The 27,937-nt window shown below is 32.5% G+C and overlaps 1 protein-coding gene across 2 annotated transcripts in view; it reads right to left on the bottom strand.

The window, feature by feature from the left end:
- Window positions 1-5,930: 5,930 nt before the first annotated feature.
- The window catches only part of LOC125051612, a 39,697-nt gene continuing 17,690 nt past the window's right edge, over window positions 5,931-27,937 (bottom strand). The window contains exons 2-4 of one of the 2 annotated variants that reach the window (XM_047652054.1): window positions 9,512-9,571; window positions 8,239-8,340; window positions 5,931-8,155 (exon numbers count right to left, since the gene is read on the bottom strand). In XM_047652054.1, the coding sequence (XP_047508010.1) occupies window positions 7,160-8,155; window positions 8,239-8,340; window positions 9,512-9,571 (1,158 nt within the window). In that variant the 3' untranslated portion in view covers window positions 5,931-7,159. The remainder of the gene's footprint in view (window positions 8,156-8,238; window positions 8,341-9,511; window positions 9,572-27,937) is intronic. The other variant, XM_047652055.1, reaches the window with a different exon arrangement.

Here is a 27,937-nt window from a genome sequence, read left to right as displayed (position 1 = left end):
TATATTTAATTAGTCTATCACGAACTTTATTCGAACTTAAAACAAACAGCAATTAAATGATTGGTTCGCCGGGTAACTTTAGCCGAAGCATTGGGGACAAGTAGGAATACAAGCAGTTGCCACTCGAAGCTTGCAGCTTGCAAGCATCCGGCGCGACAGCCTCACATTTTCAAGGCGGCACAAGAAACATCCGCAAACTAAAAGTAGAAGTGGAAACTAAGATTTTTAGTTTGTAGTTTACAACATAACTCGTAATTGAAAATACAAATTACTTACGATAAAAATAAAAGCCATGGCCAACCTGCTAAGATGCAACGATTTCTTGTAATAGATCTTAAATTCAATATAAAGCCGGCGGGTCTGTTTGAATAATTACAGTAATTACACTGAAGACAAATATTTACCAGTATTTACTAGGTGATGTTTAGCGATCGCCCACACGTTGACAGCCGACTATTAAACCCGCAGCTCCCTCGGGCCGAGGAGAGCAAAAGGAATGCACTTCGTGAGTGCAATTAGATACTTGATTGTACAATATTATAAGTCATGCTGTGCAAAGATAGTGTTCTTTTTTAAATTGAACGTAGTGATCTGTGTTTCTCATTAGAGTTCTGTTTCTTCTCTTCAGTTTTGTTTCTATAAAATGTATAATTAAGATACGAAATCTTTTCACAAACTCCCTTTTCAAAATAAGTGACAGATATTGTAAGTGTAGAGGAAGGGTATTTAACAATTATATTTTTAAGCTCAATCAATAACAACAGCTAAAATTAGTAAGCAAAAACTGAATAGTTCATATTGATTGATTTTTATGGAGTGTACTGAACTTACCATAGGTAATTTTGACAAGTTATATAATATTTACCAAATACAAATAAGTTCTAAACACTAAGTTGGCTAACCGACTTCCAGCTTTGACATTTCGTTTAATTATTTTAAAAATTAATATTTTTTTAATTTTAGGTTATTAATTGCGTGACTGAAGGAGTGATGTTCGGTTCCCGGTGAAGTCTAACGTGGCGAGGCCAGCTGTTTTCCAATAAAGAAGTGGTGAAATTGACATTGGTTTACTTATTCAATAGGTACTTAGAACCCAACATAATATTCTCATATAAATAACATATATATTTTTTACTTTACATAAACCAAGATTTAATAGCAAGAGATCTTTTATTGCTATTAAAATACTGCAAATATTGCGAGTGTCTGTCCAGTTGTCACTTTATGAGATATCCTGTGATAAATGTATTGCAAACACTGTGCATCGTAGGCTCAATGTCTACCTGACACTCCTGACACTACTTGCTAGAGCAGTAATTGCGTAACGTGAATTTCCGACACTGCGTCACTATTCCGATGGTCACAGATAATTCTATACAGCCTGAATCTGTGGCCTGTCAGCTTGAAATGTAGCTGGGATATACTCTGGTTCAAATATAAATTTATATTTCATCTAGGTATAAATTTTTACTTTATAGTGTAACGAAGTTGAGGCTTATCATATAATAAATAGGAAAGGAATTTGGTAATTTTTTAATCTGATAAATGTTAGAAGCCTTTATTAACTAAGGATTTGAAAGACTCATATCATACTTTAATATGCTAAATGTTAGATTTTTTTATATTTTTTAACTAAGGATTTGTAAGGCTCATACTGTGAGTTATAATGTTACACTTAGAATATGTTTAAAACTAAATTTGGTAGTCCTTCATTCTTACTGCACTTACGTATAACTTAGAAGTTGTGCTTGTGGTTTGAAATTATCCTGGCTTTTCTAGCAATCTTGTCTATGATAATTAGGTTGTACGCATATCATTCTACTTTATATCATTTGCTACATTGAAAATTTAACTAGGAACAGAAATGACGCAAAATTGTTTCTATGTATTTTGTCGTTTTATTTTTAAGTGCTTACATTTAAAATTACTTATTGGAGATTCGTTAATTATTTAAGATATAATTACCGATTATTGTGGTAGGTTATGGGGTAATTTTTCTTAGCGGAATGTGAGATATGTAACATTTAATAACTTAGTAGTCGTAACCCTGTGTAAAAGAGGATGGAGTAAACACTATGTGTTAGTTTCTATATGTATTTTAGGCAAATTTGGTTCGATAGGCACTGAGCGACGAAGACGAAAGTTAATCTATAGAACTTACCAGTCAACTTAATCTCATTTCTTTTTCTTCTAGCTATAAAAGAATATACACATATAGATATATAGAAATTTCAGTAAGTCAGGAAGCATAGAAAAGACAACAACGACTTGATGACCATACAACATACAAATATAACCGAGTCACTTTCTACCCAGTCTATTTCACTATCATACACGTTAACAAGGGCTGTCTTACAGCCCAGCAATTAAGATAAAATTGACGTGAAATATGTGGATTGCATTTTATATCTAGGGCCTATCTTCGAGGTAATCGTTAGGTTATCCTGTACATTGGTTCAAGTTGTATACAACTTATCTAACACAGAATCAGATGTAGGTATATTTTATCTAGTTGAAAGAGCAATATGGACTTTATATTTGTACTATACAATTATTAAAAACCACGGTCCCTTGAAAAGATTTCTCTTAAGAATTAAAATTGCATGTTTTATTAACATTTAGTGCAACAGTCTCAGGACTGTCAACTTTAAATAATAATAATCTAATATTATATATAAAATTCTCGTGTCGCGGTGTTTGTGGTTAAACTCCAACGAAACGACTCGACCGATTCTCATGAAATTTTGTGTGCATATTGGGCATGTCTGAGAATCGGACAACATCTATTTTTTATCCCCCTAAATGTTAAGGGTAGTCCACCCCTAAATATATTTTTTTTAATTTTAGATAAAAAAAATATTCTTTATTTTTTTTATGATACAGCATTACAAAATACATACAACCCCTAATTTTCACCCCTCTAGGTACGATCAACCCCTATTTTTCATTGTAAATGATATACATGGCAAAACGACGTTTGCCGGATCAGCTAGTTTTACTATAAAAAAGCCGACAGCAGACAACCATTAGTATTTAGACATTTATTGTGAATTAATATTCTTCTTGCAAAACAATGTTCGTTATTTCTTCCTTTATAAAATTCAACTTCGAAAGCTACAAAAACGTAAAACAAACCAAATAGAGTCAAGGTACAGCGCCTCCCTCGAAATTGTTTTAAAGTATGCGTAATTTCGATCCAAAGTATTCAAATTTGAGGGACTATCGAACAGTAGGGAAGAAATGCTCTCAAGTTCTGTAATAAATCTTTAAAGAATGCTTTGCCGTTCCCGAAAGGATCCCTATAGGAGCATTCACCTTCTATTTCCCGTTATTTATGAGCCCATGCCTTACAACGAATAAAACGGGTAACTAAAATAGTGTATTCAGGAAAAACAGTTTTTTGTTATACTAAATTCTTGGTTAGGTTAAGTATTTGTAAAATTGTGTTATGTATGAAAATAAAATAAATAAATCAGTGGCTACAACCTCTTTAGGCCTCAGATTTCTGAATCTGTTTCATGATCATTTTTAAATCTAATAGGCGAGTAGGTGATCAGCCTCCAGTGCCTGACACACGCCGTCGACTTTTTGGGTCTAAAACATGTCGGTTTCCTCACGATATTTTCCATCACAGTTCGAGCAAACGTTAAATACGCACATAGAAAGTCCATTGGTGCACAGCCGGGGATCGAACCTACGACCTCAGGTATGAGAGTCGCACGCTAAAGCCACTAGGCCAACACTGCTGTGTTATATTGTATGATATGAAAAAAATATACTAATATTTTACTTTAGGAATCTCTTAAATCTTCTACAGATTTTCTGTTACTAAGACTGTATAGCGGATTGTGATACACAATTATATAGGATCCGTACATACTTCTCTCCCTTTAATTAATTAAATTACATATCAGTTAGGTGTCAAATTCTTCGTTTGGTGAAGGTATTATAATGTCACATTATTTTAATTAACATGTACCAACCTCAGAGGTGTATAAAAAAGAGCATAATGAATTAACAAAAGCGTTGTTAATGAAAATATATGACTATAGATTTTAAATTTAATTTATAGATGATTAGAATAGAAACAATATCTAATCTTATCTCCAATATTTATGGAGACAGAGAGATGGATTCAAACGGAGTTATCTCCTACACGTCATTTGTAAGAGCTTCCTTCATTTCCATGACCTTCTTAAGTAGTGGCTGGTATCGATTAACCTAATGGATTTCTCAATTTAATGTATCCTTAACTATAATTGGCTTTTAAAAAGATATCGTTTATTTGTATGCGTCGATTACATTCTTGTGAGCAGTTTTTGTCATAAAAATGAAGTTAAACTGGTTTTGTGATAATTGACAGTTAAATTCAAGATAGGTGGTCTTATCTAAAGTCGGCGAGTAGAAAGAAGATTGAGGGTTGCCGTTAAATCTGGACCACATTTACTCATAGATAAAATTGTATTGGAATATAATCTAACTCTGGTAGATTTATTGACTCTTAAGATCTTTTAATAAAATAAATACTTACTAGGAACTAGCAAAGTTTTGCACTTTTTATTTAAATTGCTTATGAATAAGAAATTTGACAATTAACGTCATTGGTCCCATAGATGAGACAGTAGCGTCTATAAGATAGTCACACACATGCTTTTAAACAATGTGACTCTATATTGTGGTTGGGCATTTAGGCAGCTAAAGCTGGTGCAGTGTGGTCTATATCGAAATGTATCAAACACCGCCTCATTGTTGCTTTTAATTCACAAGCGGTATTCATCTGTTTGTGTCTTCACCAATTCATTTTACTTCCATATACTTTTTAAGTTTATTAAGGTGAGTTGGCTGACATTTTTACTGTACATAAATCACATTTGTATTCAAATAATGTTATTCATAATGTCAAAAAAGAAAATTAGACAATTGAAATGGCGCTGGACCGGGCACATGACGAGAGATGGAGATTGAAATGGACAAAATTTATTACAGAATGGCAACCACGCGATGAAAAAAGGCAAAGACGAAGACATAGCAAGAGATGGGCAGACGATACAAAGTGAATAGGAGGCACAACGTGGACAAGAGCTAACATCAGAAAATAATGGAAGCAGCAGAGGCCTATGTGTCACAGGACACGCTGATTACCAAAAACGGGTCATACTCGTATGATGTATTAGATTAAGTTAGGTTATGGAACTTAAATAATTATTAACATATTATTCTGGGTGTCAGCAATACAGGCTTGATAATAATTTAAATTATTCAATCTGGATAAAGTAATTTTTAATTTAAAAGAGGCACGAACCACAAACTTGGTCTAAGAGCTTAAATATTAAAAAAGATTAAGCGCGACGAGACCGTTATTTTAAATCGTTTCAGATTAAAACCTACGCCCGAGTTGACAATTAAAAGGGTTCCTTAACTATTGTTTGACAAATTCGTCGAAGATAATCCCAACACAATGGTCTTTTTCCGCCTGTCAAATGCCGGACTAACATTCCCCTTTTATCAAAGTTAATATTTGTTTAAGGGATTTTAGATTTTGGTTTATTGACAACAATGCGTGTAAATAGAATATGGTTTAGTCTACATCGATGACTCTGTTCTACAACAGCGGGTGTGGCGAGATGGCGAACATTCTGTGAATTGCTTCCATTGAAAGTTCTAAGTAATATTTATAGCAAAATGTTAAAAATAATTATATGTGTTGCATTTGTAGTAATGTGTATTTACTTGCGAACAGTACTCGCAATTTTTAATATAAATAAAATAAACCGTTTCAAACTTAGACTAATAGACTGTTTTTAAATATTTATTGGAACTTCATTAGTTTTATACGTATATTCAATTATTTCTGATTTCAATACCTATTAAATATCAATCAGGTTTGATAGACCATCAATTTTACATTCAGATTAAAATAAAAATCAATATAATTTGGCAGACATATTTATTCATTAAAGTTTAGCTTCATCAATTAGCACTATTTACAAATTCGGATGAAGATTTAAAATAAATTAATTTAACTATCGCTAATATGAATTTGGTCAAAGAACCAAAAATTGTTAACAACACAAAAGTAGTTTTGGCTTATCACCGCTAAAATAACTTTTAAGTACGATAGCTAACATCAATGAAACGAATGACTACTAACAATTTATTACCGACCATAGGACTACACATATGTTCAGATTTTCATTAGACACTACACGACAACTGTGTAGGTCTCCCTACAGATAATTAAATGATACCTAAATATCATTAGATATATTTATGTCGCCTCCAAGAAAAATATAATTTCTCTGTTTTTACAATAAATCACTCATATTTACAAAACACGTATTATTATTGCTGAAGAAGTAGAGTTAGGTCTACGTAATGAGGTCTTAGGATATCTAATTAAATGATCATAAGGACTAGGTGAAAAGAGTCAAACATGTAAAGTTAATCGAAATACTTAACCCCAAAAAATTATACAGTATTAGAACGAATTGTGAATGAAATTAAAAAGGAAATTACTCGATATTAGAATAATTAGAATACAAAATATTTAATCTTTGTAAACCATTTTAGAAATTGGAAAGTAATTATATAATTGGGTTGAACGTTAGATTTGGTTATTTTTTTACATGGTTCCTATATAGCAGAATAATTACCTATAGCATATTATTTCTACGAATCATAGACAAGGATGAAAACAGCACGTAATATTCAATCTTTGATTTTGCATTGCAATACAAAGAAAAGGTGCGAAGGCACCTATATTTACAACACACAAATTGAATAATTAATAATAAAGATAGTATAGTCTTAAATATTTACAACTAAGATTCCTGGTGTTGTCCTTACTGTGTTTCCATAAATACAATTATAAGTACAATTTTTAATTTACAATTTGTCTAAAACTACATACAAAATTTATATAGTATGTTCTCATAATGCTGGTACAGTGATTTAATGTAAGAGTAGTTAATATAGATCACAAAAAATAAAACTTGCAGATAGATATTCGCACCACCACAATTCAAGTTCAAACTACTTTTATCACATTCGAAAAAATCCTTTTTTTTTAAATGACACTACGCTTCATTTCACACTATAAGTCCACTCTTTAGGAACTGAATGCCCGATCCTCTACCGATAACATTTCGTAACTGTGACGTCACACTACTACATCCCGTGGAGGGGGAACGTTGGCGGTATTTTGAGGGGTAAGGACAGGTTGAAAACAATGCGCATTGGGAGTAAAGTCCTCGACGAGCTTTCTCTTTAGGACAGATGAGGATCCTACATAGACATTGGTTCCTGGAAAGGTACCGCGCCGTCTTCGTCTCCAAATGACAGCTGCGAGTACAGCTAATCCAAACGCAATCATGGCGGAAAGACATCCTAGAACTAGTTCTGAATCAGGTGCTCTTTCTGGGACGCGTTCTCCTCTCATTGAACTAACCAAAACAGACATGAGTCGGTCACCTTCACTTACTTCAACATCTTGTACACTTTCCGTTGAAACACGCTGGGCACGACTAGTATCTATTGTCATCATCTCCGATTTTTCATTATCAACGCCCGGCGTGCGAGAAACAAGTTCCACTTGAATATGATAAATTGTATCTGGCCACAGAGATAATGTAACTCTAGTGGAATCTGTGAATAGATTTCCTTTTAAGCCACCTCCATCAACCTCCCACGTTACAAGATACACACCTCGAGCTATCCTCGGTTCCCAAGCGATTTCACCTATGACAAGAACTTTTTGATGAATGAGCGAAACTTCTTTCAGAATCCATTTATGCTCATCGTGATTAGATGTATTGCTGTCGTGTGCTACCCAAGTTTCATCTGGGCTATAAATTGTCACGAGACCTAAGGGATCGACTACTAGGACACGGAGTAAAGCGCCTTCATTGTTTGAGGGTACACGAGTGGCTAAGGATTGGGTTTGTATTATTTGTCGCCAAGGACCTTCTGCAGCTCTTCGCATAACGACGTATACCAGAGGAGCGGGTCTGGCAGCCCTTGGGGTTGGAGGTGGCCAACGAGCAACTGCACCACTTACGCGCATAACACCTTCGCCTTTCGTGTGAATTACGGGTTGTGTTTGTGACGCCCTCGCAGCTTCCGTGTGAAATTCACACGCAACTTTACATCCAGGGAACTGTAAACAAGAAAGTTTAAATTAAATCACTACACAGTTATCTAAATGTGCTTTAATTACACATAATGAATGCTTCAACTTACACAAATGTCTTTCTCATCGCATACCGCACCCCAGACTTGATAGTTTGATTGAAGAAGTTCGCAATTCTCCCAGCACTGCAACAACAAATTTCTTTGTTGATTCTGTTTTTAGAATAAAATGTATATTAAAATAGATAGAATATTGATAAATGTGTTTAATAGTATAAACTAATGACTTTCGACGAAAAATTACAAAAAAAGAGAATAAACAACTACGATGTCAGTCAAATTGTTGAGTATCGGATTGCTCGCGTGTTGATACGATCGTCTGTCATTACTTTCGGAATTGGGACGCGGTCGTTACACCCAACGAAAAAAACGAAAAATATAATAATATTACTTGTGTGTTCACAGCAGTAATACGAATTTCATTCTGCTTTGTATATTTATGAAGATAAACAATTGACAACTATTTATAAAAAGAATTACATTTCATGAAGTCCCAAAGACCACCCACCATTGTATTGTATTAACCTAATTACGTGAAATGTTCTAATGCAGGCAATTGCACCTTATCATCCGCAAGTCTGATGACAAATACGTCCTATTAGTAACGATCTCCTATTAGATTGCTATTCCTTTGGCTTGACAGCTGACGTCTAGAAATCCTCTGATGGTCGGCTCAACATTTGTCATTGGGAACACTCATTAGTTGGAGCTGACGTTAACTTGACGCCCACTCGCCCGAGTAAGCTTTAATAATTATAAGAACGATTAATTACTGGTATTGACAAAACGTTCCGTCGCTCGGAATCGGTGCGTTTGATGTTAATTCTATTGATTTAACTAAGTTATGATTTGCTTTGGCAGTTTCGCGTTTCCTGTTAGCTTGTACTGTGTATAGACATAAATTTTGTGTTGGCTCGCTGAATGCATTACGTTTATTGGTGGAGTAATTCAGTTAATATTCAAACGTAATAAAATTCATTTATGTGTAATGAGTATTTACTGCGATGTTATTGCTAAAAGGCCTTTTATCGGAAATGGCCAATAGCTTTCCAAACACCGAGCCAAGAGCTACATCAATAAATCTTAAATTACTATTTGTGATGATGGCTATTAGTTGCGATGTTATTAAGTTTAAGAATTTATACAAATACACTGCTAACCAAAGTATTTTTTGTAAATTAGAAATATAGTCCTTGTATACCTACAATACCAGTACTTCTGATACGACACTATCTTTGAACGGTTGTTTACATACACAGACCAAAGCTCCTATTTGTCGTAATTCTGAAACGAAACGAATAAAGTATATATATTTTATACGTACCATAAAACAATCAGGGCCTTGCAGACAAGACGACTCCCCGCCGGGTCGAGGCGTCGCGAACTGTGAACAAACATTTCAACCGTTTAATTATGTTGTTATATAGAATTTATGTAATACATAAAGTACATTATAAGCCATTAATTTCGTACATAAACGTTAATAACTATAAAATTTTGTTAACGCGCCGCACTTGGTCATCGTTTTGATGATTGAATGTTATTATAATTTGAAATCACATTGTTTTTGAATGTTTAATAAAGCGTACAGTACGAGAATATTAATAACAAGGGTGTCGCCAATTATTATAAAATATTAATCATAAAACTCGGCGTAATATAAAAAGGTTGCTGACATCATTCGAATTGTTATTAAGTTTCATTTCAGGGTGATCATTAAATAATCTTCATTGTAAATGACAAATAATTGTTTGCAGATTTTTTTTTTTTTAATTTATTAATCCATAATTCACAGGTCGCAAGTTTTTAGAATTATTGTTGCAAATGAGATATGCAAGGTTTCCTACAGAACATATTTTCAAGAATAAAAATAACTAAAATACTACAGTATTATAAAATAAAACCTTTGTAATGAGAGAATCTTTGAGGCAATTGTTATACGATTTTCACATGCGTTTATTAGTGCTAATTATAAGGTATGTTCTTAACAGACTGCGTACATAACTTTTTAATGTCATTAAAAAAAAACGTTTAGAATAAAACCTTCTTGCCATAACCGTCTTGGTTATAATCTTGTTTTATAGCTAGGAATAGACTAGATGGAAATGACAACCGGCAAAATTGTAGGGAATATTTAGTTATGAATTTGATTTTAGAATATCGAGAATTATATCCTTCACGACAGTTTTTAATTACATAGATTATATCACAACTTTAACGAGTTCAAGACTTTTATTTTCGATTACAGAGGTTTGTTCGAGATACATTACATCTTTCGAAGAATAAAATAAAACTCGAATAAGATACAGTTTATCCGTACACTGTGACCGCAAAGTGCCACGACTAGACTTTAAGACTTGTGGTTTATCTTGAGATGAACTTACATAAAATGAGAACCCTCAAGCTTAACCATTAATGTTACGAGTGCTTTTACTTGCACACAATACATTCTTCAGAAGTTATGTTGTCTGTATTAGGAACTGTGTTACTATGCACAAACATATTTTGTTGTAATGCAATTGTTTTATATAATGATCATATTTGTTGTTAAAATTGCGGCCGTAACTAATGATAATTTTAAGAAAAAAAAACAACCCTAGAACAAACGAAGTAAAAAGTCAAACTATATATAACATTTATTTACTTCTTTACCCATAATCATACATATAAAAACAGGTTACATATAGCATTAGGGCGGCTTTGTCGCTTACAAGCGTCTTCTTCCAAGCAACTCTACAACAGAGTAAAACAAACTCTTTTTTTTTTATTCTAAAATTGTAAGTTAAAAAGTATTTTTCATAAGCTCCCCGGTATTAAACACACCATAGGTATCTAACGAAAAACATAAACACGCCATTAAATCTAAAAATTTATTGTTAAAGCAATATTAAACATTAATGAACCTGCACTACGAAATGGTCGTTTAATTATACACAGAAGCAATACATTACTCGTTATCTCACTTGAGAGGTTTTATATGATTAAAAAGAGTCGGTAATGTAGTGATAACAGACAGATGCTTGCTTTAATTGCTTGGGGACAGTGGCTTCCATCTTGTCAAAACCGTGATGAAGGGCTTTTAAGAAATGTCATGGTGACTCAGACGTTTTCAATAAACGACTTTTTACCGACAGTTATTGGAATGTCGAAGATAATTACTTGTGAGCTTTGAATAGTTATACTTTAATGGTGGTTAGCTGTAGGTTATAATTTAAAATCGTTTTGAATTTAACCGGTTTTTTTAACGTCCAAAAAACATAGTCCAAACGACAGTTGTATATTTGTATTCATTTACTTTAAGACGTTTGACCGAAATAAGGATTATTTTGTTGGGTTTTTTTTTAAATAGGATCAACTGTTTCACCACGTTAAACTTATCACAGTAAACCGTAGTGTATTTATCACTTATCATATTACCCAATTTTCAAACCTAAATTACAATAATCAGTCATCTAAAAACATTTTTAATGATAAATAGAAAGTCTCCATACATAAATCATGCTTTAAGCGTCAAGGCGGTAAGAACTATAAATGTTATAGTAGGTCAAAATCACTGTAGATAATGATGGCAATACCTCTCAGTGGCAGCACTGGGTTATTAGGTGTAATCAAAGTAATTTTTCACACAATTTATTTTTTTGGATCACATCACCGTGTGTTCACCTTAATGACAACAAAAAATGCCGTGCTATTTATATAGAAAATTACATTAACCTTTTTTAAGAACGCAAACAGGTTGTCGTAAAATGTAAATATAATGCAAGTGCATTAAGCGCGAGATTATAATGACACGAGAAATTTTTCTATAAAATTCTTTTTCACCGAAGCATTTCTTTTCAACCAATTAAATGTTTATACATATAACTAGCTGACCGGGCAAATGTCGTTTTGCCATGTATATCATTTATAATAAAAAAATAGGGGTTGATCGTAGAGGGGTGAAAGTTAGGGGTTGTATGTATTTTTTAATGCTGTATCATAAAAAAATAAAAACAGAAAATAAATATTTAGGGGTGGACTACCCTTAACATTTAGGGGGATGAAAAATAGACGTTGTCCGATTCTCAGACATACCCAATAAGCACACAAAATTTCATGAGAATCGGTCGAGCCGTTTCGGAGGAGTATGGCAACGAAAACTGTGACACGAGAATTTTATATATTAGATAAACCTCCTTCTATTAAAATATATATTTGTTTTTATTATTAGGCCTTTATTTATTTCTCTCTACTACTCTAGTTTTAAACGTTATATTAAGTAGATACTCTTCAGTGACAGTATAGTTTTTCAGATTGATTAGATCTGCTATTAAACTTTTAGTACTACCAAAATTAAACTATTCTTAGAAGTAAACCGTTTGTAAGTTTGAACTTCCGCCCCGAACCTTCAATTACACATTGTATGAAAATATATCAAACAATGCATTTCGGCATTGCAAAGGGAAGTATGGTAAGTAAATAATGAATGGTGATCGAAATCAGCGCATGCCAACGAAAACAACGAGGACTTCATAATAATAATAAAATCGATTTGTATTCTAAGCATTCGAGTATGTAGATTTGGTTAAAACTGTGGCCCAGAATTGATCACTTGATGGCGTGATTTATGAAGTGGTCTACGAACCTACCACGGCATTATTTACTTTCCCCAGAAGACAATACAACGATAGATTTTATGACGTGAACTACTTAGCTGAAAGTTAATTTTGTAGTTACACACAACTTTCAGTTACGAACACGGTAATTTGTCATTAAACAATAAAGATCAGTCTTTAATAATCTAGCACAAATTAAAAACCGTACAATAGATTGAATGTTTTCCCATCTAACGCAAATAAACCTCAACTAGTTCAGGCTTATGGTATATGAATAAAACCGTTATTATAACTCATACAACTTAATTCTTCTTTGTTTTCTCATGTTCATAAGGCTTTAGCCTTTTTATATGTGCAGTCAATAATAAAACGTTATAAAACAAACATTCATTGATCTAATTAATCTTAATTTCACTTAAGACATCGGTCGAAATTAAAAACGCCCATGAATAATGTATTAGAACTCCATCAATTTGTTGGTTATTAAAGACAGCTATTAGCGTTCCGTATTGAACTCATTTTTAAAACGGGATAAGCTAACATTAATATTCGAAAGCTGTTAATGTATTGGCCTGGAGGCCTTGGAGGTGTACCGGAATGTAATTTCATCCTGAATGAAATTTCGTTGAAAATAATGTGTTTTTTATTAGATGAGTGAATCATTTGAATAAAACACTTTGCCGCCATTAAATACGCTGAATTCATACTATTTATTTTGAATTTAGAATCTTTTAAATTAACAATACATCCATTATAAATTGTACATGAAGTTGCTATTAACAGCCCACAGTAAAATAGGCTTATATCGCAATAAATAGTAGAAGCAAACAAGCAACAAATTTAAATGATTTTCTATCATTAAATGTAATGCCTATTGTCGGTATGGCCTTATTAGCGTGGCTCTAGTATAATCGATTGACGCGCACGCGGCTCTTTATAATCTATCAACGTTTATGTATCGTAAACTACCGATGAACGTCATTTATCATTTTGTTTTTGTGGGTAGCTAGCGCTCTTGGGGGTCAAACGAAGTTTGAACATATCTTACGAAATGTTTAAGTAAATAAAGAAATAAATAATGAAAAAAAGAGTAATGATCTTTACACAATGCGGTACGGCTGAGACGTTTTGACACATTGAAATAGAAATTGGAAATTATTTATATTACAACTAAGTAATAATTTTCTATTTAATTTTAATCTACGAAATGATTTATCATTGGGTTAAATGTATTAACTTTAAAACATGAAAGTATACATAATAAAAGTAATATAACATATGCTTAGATTTATGTCCGTGTAGTATGTCCGTGTTTGTATAAAAGTACACGGTACAAATCAATAAAATATATACCCATAGAATTCTCAAACCAAATGTTTTTAAATCTGTGCAACGGATAGGTCAGTATCTTTATTAGATTGAGAAAATTATATTGAAAAATTAGATGTTTACTCCAATCTCACACAAACGTCTACGGAATAATTTTAGGGATATTTTTAAAAAAGTGGCAACTGACTCATGAGGTTAAAAATAATAGGTAATTTTCATCTTTAAGGTAACAATACTGATATTTCAATTTTAAAATATATTAATTACATAAGTGTACTTTCCTAAATTGAAAACAAAGTAGCTATTTACCAGTGCGTAAAATAAATTTACGCCGATCAAGATATGGCATAACGCCAGCGTGTAACACAGAAGAATCAAAATGTTTTCACGATAGCTTATCTAGCTCAATAAAAGAAATAATATTACTTGTGTTAGGGACATGGGTGGGAACGTTAAACGTATAACAGCCTCGAGTGAGCAAAAACATCATGAATTATGATTTCGCATAAAGATAAAATACAATCTAAGCCACCGCGCCAAATGGCGAAGAAAAAATGTAATTTTCTGAGCAATACACAAGCCATGTCTTCACCTCGAAATATAAAACATATATCATGAGGAAAACGTAAGTGAAATAAACTATTCATTTATATATTTCATATAAACAGTTTCTGCCCTCTCCTTCGCATTTGAGCAATTAACTGAAATTTAAGTAAACAACAAATCGTTCCTTAATTATTAAAAAACATGTAATGTAAATACGCCGATGAACTCTTGATAAAATTCCACATAACTATTAAATAATATAAAGCTTATTAAAGAAAAACTTTGTATGCCTTAAGTACCAATCAAAGCTTCGCTGCTCAGAATACATCAAGCAAGGGGTCTTTGTACAATGATACCGCAGTGATTCAAATGATAATTTTATAATTTAAATGTTAATTCCACTTTGATTGTTTGCTTATCGTACTTTATGAATGTAAATTATAATTGTATAATTCTGAATAATTACGCTACACGACTGCTAATAAGATGTATCACCCAAGGTACATTGACTTTATTTAATAAATGCAGTAGAAATAATAAAAGAGCAATGTTTTTATACCAACGGTATTTAAAGAAATTATAAAGAGAATTAAATTTATCAGATTTTGATTATTTATTCATTAGAGGGTTGATCCTATTAAATTAAGTTTAACGACATAAAGTTGCTAATGCTAATGATATATCCATACAACTTTCTAATATATATCTAATATCGTTATATCGAGGCTTCTATACATAATAGATTCTAATGCAGTTAGAGTTCACAGCAACGACCTTTCCTTACGTCATACATAACGTGTATCAGGTACAAGGTGTCTAAACAAATCTTGATAACTTGTATTGCAATAAATCAATAGAAGAAATAGAAACTTGGTATCTTGTAGTAATAGGAAACAATAATATTTACCACGTTCAATTGCACTTTAATAATTTTCTAATATGGGGTACATCTTAATTCTTACTAAAATCTAGATATAAATTTACAAAAGTTGAATTACGATTGAATATTAAATTACGTTAACCTTTTCTATTCCTATCAATTAAGAAACATTGTCGCCTCGACATAAATGTAATCTTATATTTATTACAAAGAATTTATAGTATTATAATAATAACCAATTTCAATATAAAAACGACGTGACATAATAGTAAATTAATAATGAAAGCATCAGTGGAATTTGAAAGGCAATCAGTTAAGACAATTTATCACTATGGCAGTATAACCTAGTTTCGTCTAAGAACACGGCGGAAGCTCAAATTCAATTTCCACTAAAAAAGGTAGACTACCTTATACCAAATAAGCGGCGTACGGTTGAAATTAAATAAGTACTTTTTGCACTAGGGTTTTGATTGAATTTATCTTTTTCGGTGTGTTTTACTGTGTGTATTTACACAAACTTCGTTTGGTTATCTCCGACAAAACAAAATCATGTGTTTTTAATGTTTCAATATTTGTTTAACGTATGATAATAATAACGCTTTGTATGTTAATACTAAAGAAAATGCAAAATGATTTGTTTTAAGAACAAAAGTGGGAAGCTCCTATAGAATGCATGTTGAAATGGAAGTTGTATGAGGAGAGGTTTGAGGAAAATAACGCCTATGTTTCTACCAAAAAATTATTTACATTCTACCAACGTAGCAATGAAAACGAACGATTAATGAAATATACGTCCCCGTTAGCAATAAAAGATGGCATCGACATCATTAGGCCTCGGTTATGATATGAATTTTTCATAAAATACGACCTACTACGCGTTTATCGTCGGCGGAACCGCGTTCGTATACCATCGATTTCTTCCCACTTTTTACACTCTGACAGACCCTTACAATTTTATCTTGTATTGCGAACAAGGCTATAAAATGTCATTCGATATCGTATAGACGTGCGTAGGAATTCATTAGTATCTCGTAACGAAACGAAGAATAATGTTTGTCGCAATCAACATCTAGTGTTTATCGAATGTTTTATTTATATACCATCCGTTAATAGTTATTATAAAAGCGTTTATCAGACACATCCTGCCAATTTGCTTTATGGATGTTACATTATAGCGTCATTATGTTTTTATGATCGGAGCCTTTTCGTATGTAATTACCGATAGACCTTCTGCTATTAAATTGAGTCTAAAATACATTTTTATGATAAAAGGATAAACGCTTGGGTAACTTGATTGGCACCTTCGAAGCCATAAATTTAAACATTCATTATGTTATTAACCAAGCCTTTGATTCGGTATGCCTTTTGTTGATAGTAAAATGCATAAATTCATAAGTCCGTACTAATAAAGCTTCGCCCGGTGCGAAAGTGTTAAGCATTTAAATCAAGTTGAAACGATGCTATAAATGGTCAGGACACGTACCAAATTTGATCATACAGCGAATAAATTAAATAGGAACACAATCAAGGATTAAATAACTGCTTCATTCAGCATCCCACACAATTGCGAGGCTCGACAAGCGACACTTGCAACCGCGTATGTATGTAGGTGCCTGGGTATATAATATTGTGGCACATTGTACTCGGCGACTGCATATAAATGCATTGAGAGCAAATAAAACGCTGCTATAATTTCAAATCATACGGACAGAGAATGGGTGTGGACGGCGCTCTCATTGTGTGGAAATGATGTAACCACTATTAAAAGTGTGGGCTGTATAGGGTCTCCGACGTAGGGTCATATCGCTATTTTATATCTTGGAAACAATAGCATTTCCAACTTCAAAAACTAAGTGGTCGAATTGTTTCTAGCTTTCTTCATATTCCATAAATATGCACCACCTACGTAAACCAGTAGCAACAAAGACCTCGGGAGGCACGTGAACAACAATAAGAAATTGCATATTTCCAGCTGTCTAACACAACTACTATACGACGCACACTCTTGTGGCCATAGATCGGCTACTCTTGTATCTAATCTTAATGATTTGCTCTTATTATCTTATAGATAAATCATTTTCATTTTCTGATCACCCACTTTCTATATGACACGGGATGAGATTGTAAAGTGATAGAGGATATTATGATGGTTTGTTTAAATCTGATAAACAGTATTTATTCTTGATGATTAAGGAGCTTCTAATCCTACCGTACACGTGACAGATTATTATTTATTTAACCATTCACAATCCAAAACACGCCATTGATTTCTCCTCTCATTCTTTCTTTGCTTATTAAGTTCATGGAGGCTTTTTATGAAACATACACTCCTACACGAAGAATCTGCGATTAAAAAGCTATTCGATTCAAGAAACCTCGAAAAGCACATTTTATTAGTGACAAGCTGTCTCTCAAGATAGATACAATAAATTAAGCTTTATGCGTGCCACATACTCATTCGTGGTACAAATTTTGACCACGAATGAGTATTTGGAATGTGATTTTAGCGGTGACGACACCAAGTTCGTTTTATTATAGTGAAACTTTTATTACGAATTAGAAGAAACAGTCTCTCAATTTAATCATCAAACCAGTTTGACGCAATACTTAATTGGTTTTGGGCATGGAATTATTCCAATTTGACGTAGATAAAGCATCCGCAATATATATTTGTGGTACCAATATAAAAACATTAGAATATTTCTTATGCACATTAGGAAGCGCAAACAATTTTCAGTCCAAATTCTTTTGTATAAAAGTCGTTAAACCCTTTTCATAGCTTAAAGGAATTTCTATAAATCCCAGTAACAAATCAGTTCCTTTAACGAAAGAAAGGATTACGAGAAACTATTATGTTCTAAAATTCCCGGAATATTCCCAATTTAGTCTTTGTGAGATAAAAATATCTTTTTCTTGAGACAATGTGATATGCTTACAGTATTTTAATGAATCGTTCGATGCTATCTATTTCTAAACTCATAATAATTCATTATCTATATATATCATTCTCTTAATGTCCCTGAATCAATTTTATTACCGAGACAATGAAAGACGAATTTCTGCGTTGCCCACTGTTTCATTGACAACTTTGGGCAAAAAAGAAGATCGAAACACGAGCCTTAAGGTAAAATACTACACAATGACTTACCAATACTGATTATATGACATATATTTTTTGCCTATTTATTATATTTTTATTGAAATCAGTTAAGAACCAACTTTAATTTTACTAACATTGTATAATATGCGGCAGGACTACCCTCACTGATTAGTATTTCTATCTCTTTCTTACGCTAGGAAGACCATATGCCTATCTCTAGGCGTCAGTTTTTGTAAGTCTCAAAAGTTCCCTCAAGCATGAGGCAGATGCTCGGATGAGGTTCGTAACGAACCGTTTCGATAATCAATCAAATCTCGATTTGACCGGTCACCGGATCTAAGCTTGTTTTTAAAGGAAATGATGGCTGGCTTTTAAAGATGAAATAATCTATGTAGGATATATAACAGTAGAAAGAGATATAAACATGTTTTCTTAGGTGTTTTATTCCTGCCTACTGTTGTGGGTAATAAATCTAAACATTTGTTTCTACTATTTTTTATTATTGCAATTTGGTACTGCAATATGAAGCATGGTTTACATATATCCTGACCAATGACTTGGAAATGGCAACAATCATTATTGTTTGTCATTGTCGACCTGTCAAAGTGTTGTGTGTGGTCTAATTCTTGGATATTTTGAGTTATAAGTGCGTTTAAATGCCGAAAACTTAATAGTTTTCGGTTCGGTATGTAAACAAAGTATTTCTCGAAAAAAGTCTGATGTAACAAACTATGAATAATGTGTCAAATGGCATGCTTACATGTGTATTACGAAACTTAGTGTTGCTATAATCGTAGGTAATTTAGCACCCTATAGCAGGTTTTTTGGCTTAGCTTTGTATGTATAGGTACCCTAAGTATTAGCATAGATTACTAATAGAGTAAAAAAGTAGATTTCTATTATTTATTTACTGTTTTTTATGTAAATTTAGGTTTTATTTAGCAGGCAAATGGTTCCTCAACATCGAGGATCTGACGCCTCTTCAATTTTTAAAATCAAAATAGTTTTAACTCCCCTATCTTCCAAGTCGAATGCTTGTTAAGAAATTATTAAGTTATACAAAATGAGATTCTCCCATACATTTTCCGCTATTCGAGAAGCCGCTATCCGCAGCAGTGAAAATTGTTTTCACTGCAACTGGGTTATGCTAATAATATTGGATTCTGATTTGAATTCATCATGACTGCTTCAATGTTTATTGTTACTATTGTCCAATGATTGGATTTTATTACAATTTATTAACACTGTTTAAATATTTGTCGTGTAATGAAAATTTGCTTAGCGAATGCTCGGGGAATATCGGAATTTATAGTTAACATCATAAATATCTATATTAGTCAAAAGTCATTTTCTCTTTTAGTTATGTTTTTAATTCGCTCAATATAGTCATTTTTGTTGTTTGTTTTTTGTTTTAGATTAATCCCCACAAGTTTATTTGTATTAATTCTCTCATTTAAAATCGTTATATAAGCTTCAAATAGCTACACAATGTTTTCTCTTTATCTCTCTTCACAATTACTACAAGTGTAAGCTTATATCGTCGTAGTACATATTTAAAAGGCTTTTGTTACAATAAATTATCATTTAAAGTATTCAATACCAAGTACATCTGTAAGATGGCCACTTGGAAACGAATTTGTTTGTCCAGTCTAAGAATCGAATCTACAACACATGCGCACTAGACGTTTTGTAAAAAAGTACAGCCAACAATGTCCATCGTATCACAATAATATAAATGTTCGTATAATTTCTTTTGACTTTTTTATTAATGAAAATACAGACATTGCGGTTTCTACTATCTAATACGTAGTGTTAACAATTATAGAAACAACAATTGATGCATCAAATTTTACTACAAATATAAACATTAGATAAAATCAGTTATCCATGTAAACTAGGGCTGAAGTCAAATACAAAATAATCGTAAATTCAAAAGCACTATGGAACTATTATCGTAACAAGCCGACAACCCTGGCAAGTGCAGCGCGGGCGTAGAACGACATCGAAATGGTTGCGTTTCCTATGTATCTGATTTAAGTTGTGACACGTCGTTTATTCTACTTACAGTTTGCAAGCGCAGATCCGATCGATTTATTGCCATTTCTCTTCTATAATAAGTAATAACGGGTAAACAAATGATATTTTCTGAAATTGTTACGAAACCTTGGAGTTCCTGACACCATAATTTAACGGATATCTATATAACTTCGTAACGCACAATCGTTTGATTATGACCTTCTACAATTCTAAACTATTACGACATCATGCCAAAATATTCTTGTGTTAAATGCGCTGTATCCAACAAAATAATTACAAGGACAGTAGCATTTTATTTCAACAACCATCGAGTATGACGTGATGTTTCAAATTAATAACTCTATACCATATATAGCCTGTGCTTGAACACACGATTAAAAACAGCATAATTACAGCTGATGCGAGTGCCTTTAGCCCCTTTGTAACATACTACCGCTGACATTGATTGTGCTACAATCTAGAGTGACATTTAAAAAGCTCATCTCGCAAGCTCGTTTATTATACTAATTACTAAAGAAATACGAAATTTAAATATTTACTTCGTCTAGTCGTGGAAATTCTTGAAATTGTTGCTGGTAATTGCATTAATCGCAATCCTTTATATTAAAGTCCTTCATCTAGCAATAAATTCACTGCGATACTTTGCCTCAGCATTCTGCTTTAGGATTTATCAATCTAAAACGTGCACGGTACAGACTTCAGAGAAATGAACAGTTACTTTATCAACGCATTATATCGCAAAGGCCCGATCGAAATCGGAGATGAGATACACACGACCCACATCAAACTAATGCTCATATAAATAATATCATTCCACTTATTTTTAACTAATCTAGAACGGTTTTATTACATCGTTTACGATCGCTTTTATCGCGGCGATATTTCAAATAGTAAGTAATTAAAGGGTTCATAACTGAATGGGCAAATGGGTGGTTCAAATATTTATAAAGGTCGAGTAAACAGTAGCGTTAAAAGCAAAGACATGCGTTTAATCCAAGGCAAACAGGCTAAAGAATTACTGGAGAGGGACACAAACAGAGGTCTCTTTACTTGATGGTAAATAGAGTGAAGTGAGGTAATCCTTCCATACAGGCCATGTTAGGGTACGTTAAGGCAAAGTGCCGTGCCTTCAAATGTAAATTACTTGCTTAGAAACGCTCAACGGGATTAAGACATCTGCATATGTATGATAGCTTTTGTGTATGGTAAACCCACCTTAATAAAGACATTCTCATAACGAAATTTTAAGCCGTGATTTCATTAAAAAAATCTATTATACTATCATTTTAAAATCAGTTTCCTATTTTATATTCATTAGGCAATTTGCATTATACGATATCGAATGTGTCAAAGATAGCAAAGGTCAAAATAGTTATAATCAATAAAGAGAAATCGTGAATACTAAATTTATCATTATATGTTAGAGCATAATTAAGTTACTCCGGCAACTACAATGTATATCTAAAAACAAAATGTAGGTTTAGTTAAGTGCTGCAATAAACTGACCCCACCTAAATTCTTAACATCCTGGTAGATAACCCCCTTATCTCACCGATGGGATAGCGTATACAGCCGGGAGCTAACCAACTTGTAAGAACTTAATTTATGGCCAATTAAGGTAGTGTTAAGCTTAACAAACACAAGTATAATTCAAGTAGCTAATACAAGTTTAGCAAACTTAAGATACATAAAATACTCTTATAGCTTTAGATTGGACATGAGAAGTGGATTACTTAGAAACTTATCCCGGGAGTAATAACTCTTTAATCAGTCAAGTATCGATTTAAAGTTATTGGTGATTCGTTTGAAGTGACTATAAAACAAAGGGATCGGCTTATAGTCTCTTTATTGCTTATTGAAATGACTTCCAAATAAGTCTAATAAGGATTTATGTGGAAATAGAATTTAAATATCAACGACAATTCTGTCCAAGCAATAATAACGACGTTATTCACTTGTCAATCATGGAATTGTTTAGGTCTTTCGTAAACAGGTGTATCAATAAATGTATTGAAAATAAATACTTCGTTGGATTTTACAGTTTTACAAAGTAGCTTACAGTCATTTGTAACACTAAAAGACATTTTCAACCGCAATGAACGTATATATAAAACAGAACTGCGTTTGGTTTTAAAATGTACATAAAAACTTCACATAACAAATAGATGCAAAACTTTACTTAAAGAATGATAAAGTTTAGGGTAACGACCGAAAGAAGCCAGATGCTACAGTTTCCAACAAGCGGCAAAGTGAGTTTTGTAAAAAGTTCGCTTTTTAAACAGTGCTATAAATCAATGAAAGAGTACGAAAGAGGATATTTACGATGATGGCCGCTGCTGCGATAAATGAAATGCTTTGTAGTTGCTTATGAGAGCGATTATCAAATAGAACACTTGATTTAGGACAAAGGATTGTGACCCCGATTTTAAAATGCTAATGGTCTGAAGCCCTCGGGTTACTTCCTTTGAAATTTCCGTCAGATCAGTTATTTATCCATAATGGGCCACAAGGTATTGTGCTATTGAAATTCTATCCAAAATTTCTGGGATTCTGAATTTTTTAAATAAAATTTAGTTTATATTGCACCTTCTCATTACTACTCATCAAAATAGGGCCAATAAAAACACAGAACAAATTAACTTCCGCTTTTATAAAAGGATTGGTTGGCCCTTCGTCGAAAGTTACCAACAGGTACCATTGTGTACACAAAATTAAAACAGGTTTAATTTTTTGTCAAAATCGTTACGGTACAGTAGATGTTTTTAGACCAACTATTGAATTTATTTGACCGACATCACGCTGGTCTCTAAGAGTGCATTACTTAATAAAAAACCTTTGAATTAAATTGAATCGAGATACCTTTGACTTGACTCTATAGATGTCGGTAGCCATACCGGTGTAGCGTCGGTTTATGGCCGTAAGTAGTTATGTAACAACAATAACGGAATGCTAATAGCCCAAGCTAATTTCTTTAAAATTAGAAGGCACTTTCAATTGTTTGTAATTTGTACAGTGCGGATAGTTATAACTAGTATAACATGTCAAAAGCTCGTGTTTACAAATCAATAGAGATTTAGAACAATGTTATTGTCTGTACCTAGTGCAGAAAGAACCTCTTGAGAGTTGCGTACAAAATTCGGCGAAATAATGTTTATAATAACGTTAATACAACTCAAGTACGAGGATAAAAATACATATCTGAAAAAACCAACTTATACAACGGAAACCGTTCATTTTTAATAATTACCGCGGTAAACATTAAAATTATCTAAGTAATAATTTCCAAAGATAAGGAGCTCTTGATCCTAAAATCGTTTCGAACATTCGAATGAACAAAAAATGAGTACACTTACGTTATCACAAAAACGATCAAGGTTCTTGGCTCCACTTCAGTAAAAACTTTTTTTATACATATACTTTTTATCTGTAAATAGACCACATTAGAAAGGTATGATATTTCTATATTCTAATTTTGCTTCATCGGAATGTTGCAAAATGTATGGAACAGATTTTTCGTTTGCTTTCATTGCAGTATATCAGGGATTTGGGAAGTAGTCTTTAGATTTATGTACCTACGTTATTTTAGCGAGTCTAAGTCTATAATATACCTATATTAGTAGCATCAGTATAAAAACTGGAGCAGGTCACAAATACGTAATACGTAAATGCTAACAAAACTTGTGATGTTCTTAGGTATTAAGCAAAGCTATTCCAATTAGTATACTATTAATTAAATAAAAATATGGTGGTGGCGAATTTAAAACGGGTCACTCGTAAAGTTTTTAAATGAATAGGTACTTATATTACTAAATGTAGGTTGTATTTCTGACGGAAGTTACTTCAGTAATACGTAATTCAGTAGTAAGTAAGCTTACTATCTTATATCTAATGACAAATTACATAATATGGTCTATGTTATGCAGTATTACTCGTATTTGAATCCAACAAAAGAGTATTTTATTTCAATAACTTAGAAAAGTCGGAGATAGAATCTACAGATATTCAGTTGATAGCAAACAAAACTAAATCCAGCTTTGTTAGATAAGGCGGGTTCAATGCGGCTCAGCCTGACAAATGGTCCTATCTACTACAACTGTTGGGAACTATAAAGAATATAAGTTTTGCGTACATGATGTATTTTGTATAAGTTGAAGATATAAGATGTAATTTACGACCCAAAATAGTGAAATTCATCGCTTGTTCTTAAATATATTTTGTTTTATTTTATTTAAATTGCGACAAAAGACGAGACGGAACCAAAAATGGATGTGCATAACATATTTACGGAACACAAATAAAGAAAAAATGTTATTAAAAAAAGGAATACTAAAAACAAATGTAAAACAATGTTTCTTTTGTTTTTAAAAAGTACTAAATACAAGAGTACACAAAAGTTGCCAGAATTTAAAAATTTCGAAATCTTTACATTAAAAAAATAAATATATATAAAAAAGCTACGTGATAATATCAAATCCATTTGGTGCCAGACAAACACATCTGTTAGACTTATGTGACGTGACTAAAATATCAATGAGCAAATATTAAGTAATAAAATCGTAGTTAACATTTAACGGCTACCCCACCAGGAGGTCTGTCGTCTCGTCACGATAATCGCATAGCCACGTATCAGTGTAATCTAAAGGTTTAGGCGTACATTGTTTACTAGAGGCGTCACGTAATATCGCAAAGTATTAGTTAGAAGATACATTAGAACAATGTGTATTTACGTGTAGAGTATTAGACAATATACTGATGTTTAGACGACCTCGCGAGACTCCTTACTGTATAAGGTACATGGTACCTACGCTTCATTCTGAAACTGCTAAGCTACTTTTAATATTCATAACGTGAAGATCCATTAAAATCATAAGGGTTATAATCCTAATTTTGATTACGTCATAAATTGTATTTTATAATTACTAAAATGTAGATATAATTTAATCCAACGATGTAACTACGACACTTTGAGTACCAGCGCAATGTCACATTTAATGTTAAATGACCCTGACCATTAGTTAGTTTATGTTTTTTTAAATCATAGCGGAAAAATCGTTATCTGTATAATAATATGTATAGGCTACTTAACTGTGCGAATCAAAATAATAGTATTAACCAGCCTCTCGATAGAAACAATTCTAAATGTAATAATTTAACAAAAAAGGGATGTCATAAAAACATCAAGAAAGCTTTTGCGGTATCAATAACCAAACTTGGTGTCGTTAATTCGGATAAATACGGAGTTTGTTAAACTCAATTATAACAGGACAAAAGCACGGACATTGGGCGCGTTTACAATGAACGTATTATAAACACTTGCTTGCTCACATTTCCTGTGACATTGTCGCCTCGCAATAGAATTTTATTGAAATGATCCTATAGGCATTTTATTTGTGGGTTCGACCATTTTTATACAATATCCGGGCGGTCGAAGCTTTGGGTAAATTGAACACAATGTCTTACAGACTTTTGTGACTTATCACGTGTGACAATACTAACAGCTTCCGGTTAGGGTTTACCTGTAACAAAAAATATAATTTAGTATATTACGATTTGTGAAGCGTGCCTAAATTGCAAACGTTTGAAAAATGTATAAATAAGATGAATTGCATTGCGAAGAATTCAAATGCGATACAAAGATCATTACGGTAACAGCTTAAAATAATTTGTGTGAAATATTTTAAACTTTTTCAACGTTATCGATACCCACTTAGTTGTTTAAAGTTCTGTTCCACATATTAGTACTAACACAGTAACTAATTACACCGAGCGCGTGAAAACCTCTCATACCCAACCTATGTCAGTCGTTTTATGAGCTTTCGACACTTTGTTAAGCTCGCATTTGCAGTAAAATGTACGAAAAACGAGCATTACCGTCGTGTTTGTAATATTATGAGTACAGGAGACCTAAAACGTTGATTTTGGTCATTTAACGGAAATTACGGAAACGTGTAATTAACTGTACTGGTTTATGTCTTTTAAAACGAGTCATTTAAATATATTGAATGTTATTTAAACTATAACACACATATATTATTTATTGATTACTTAAAATAAAAACTATAAAAGTAGGTAAGAAATATATATACAATTCAGTGCAACTTCCAGCCTTATTATAAATGAGCGATATTCCAGTTATATAAAGTTAGTATATTTATGAGTTTATTTAAGAGTCAAACCTTTGGAACTACAGATAGAAGGGTATGGGAAAAGTTTTCGTCAGTGATGATCACGAGTGATATTGATTGTAGGTACTATTTAATCGTTTCATACTTTTTTTAATACTGTAAACTTGATTGTAATAAAAAAAAATCGTTTATGTATGACAGTTACGTGGGGGTTTTTAAGAGTAGCGTTTAAGAATTGTCTAATAAAAAATATGTATTTTAAATTTATAAATAAATGTGAACTCAAAATTTAGAATATTTTTACACTAAACTTCTATAAGAAAGTGCGAAAAAGCACTCGAGCATTTAGTTATGTAGGTAATGTAATAAATTCCATTTTATATCCGTTAAATAAGCTTTATTTATACATAAACCAATGACAACTTCAAAAATTAATATAAGCAAGTGCAAATATTGCATTATGACAACGTTCTAGCTAAGAAAATTATGCGTGCATCTGTTTGGTATGTACAGCGTATCTTTAACCACGCAGTACTCTATTGATTATGTATGTAATAACTACTCATTGCCGATATTCAGGTCAACGAACTAGGTACCGTTATCAAGACAAATCGAAGATATAGGACAATTAGTTCAAAAGGGCAGAACTGTTAATATCTCAATCATTAGAAGAAGAGACCTTTGAACTTTGAAGTCTTTGATGTGATCGGTTGTTTCGTATTGGCAGACTTATGGATGATTCCGGGCAGATGCTGATGTGTTTTTGTTTTTTGTGTTAAATTGGCCATGTTCATTTGTTTTTTTATTTTCGTAGATAGTAATAAACAAGGCTTTTACCTATCAGTCAAACTATCAAATGGATTATACATTATCGGAAAGTAATGCGTTAAATAGTCTCTCGTCAAATTGTTCGATAGTTTACAATCGCAGTATATATGTATTAAAATGTAACTTATAATTTTATGGTGAAAAATAATATATACGTAACGTTGCCACGCAATTGCAAAAATGCCCGATCAGTAAGCAACTGATTTAAATAGGTATAGGGCACTAAAGAACCTTTTTTAACTGACTTAATATTTTCAAAATGGCTCAAGCATTCGATCTCTGAGCGGTCCGGCTATATGCGACGTACTGA

Source organism: Pieris napi, chromosome 8 (assembly GCF_905475465.1).
Source record: "Pieris napi chromosome 8, ilPieNapi1.2, whole genome shotgun sequence".
NCBI lineage: Eukaryota > Metazoa > Arthropoda > Insecta > Lepidoptera > Pieridae > Pieris > Pieris napi.
The sequence above is the reverse complement of the archived record's forward strand: the minus strand, read 5'-3'. Positions and strand labels throughout refer to the sequence as shown.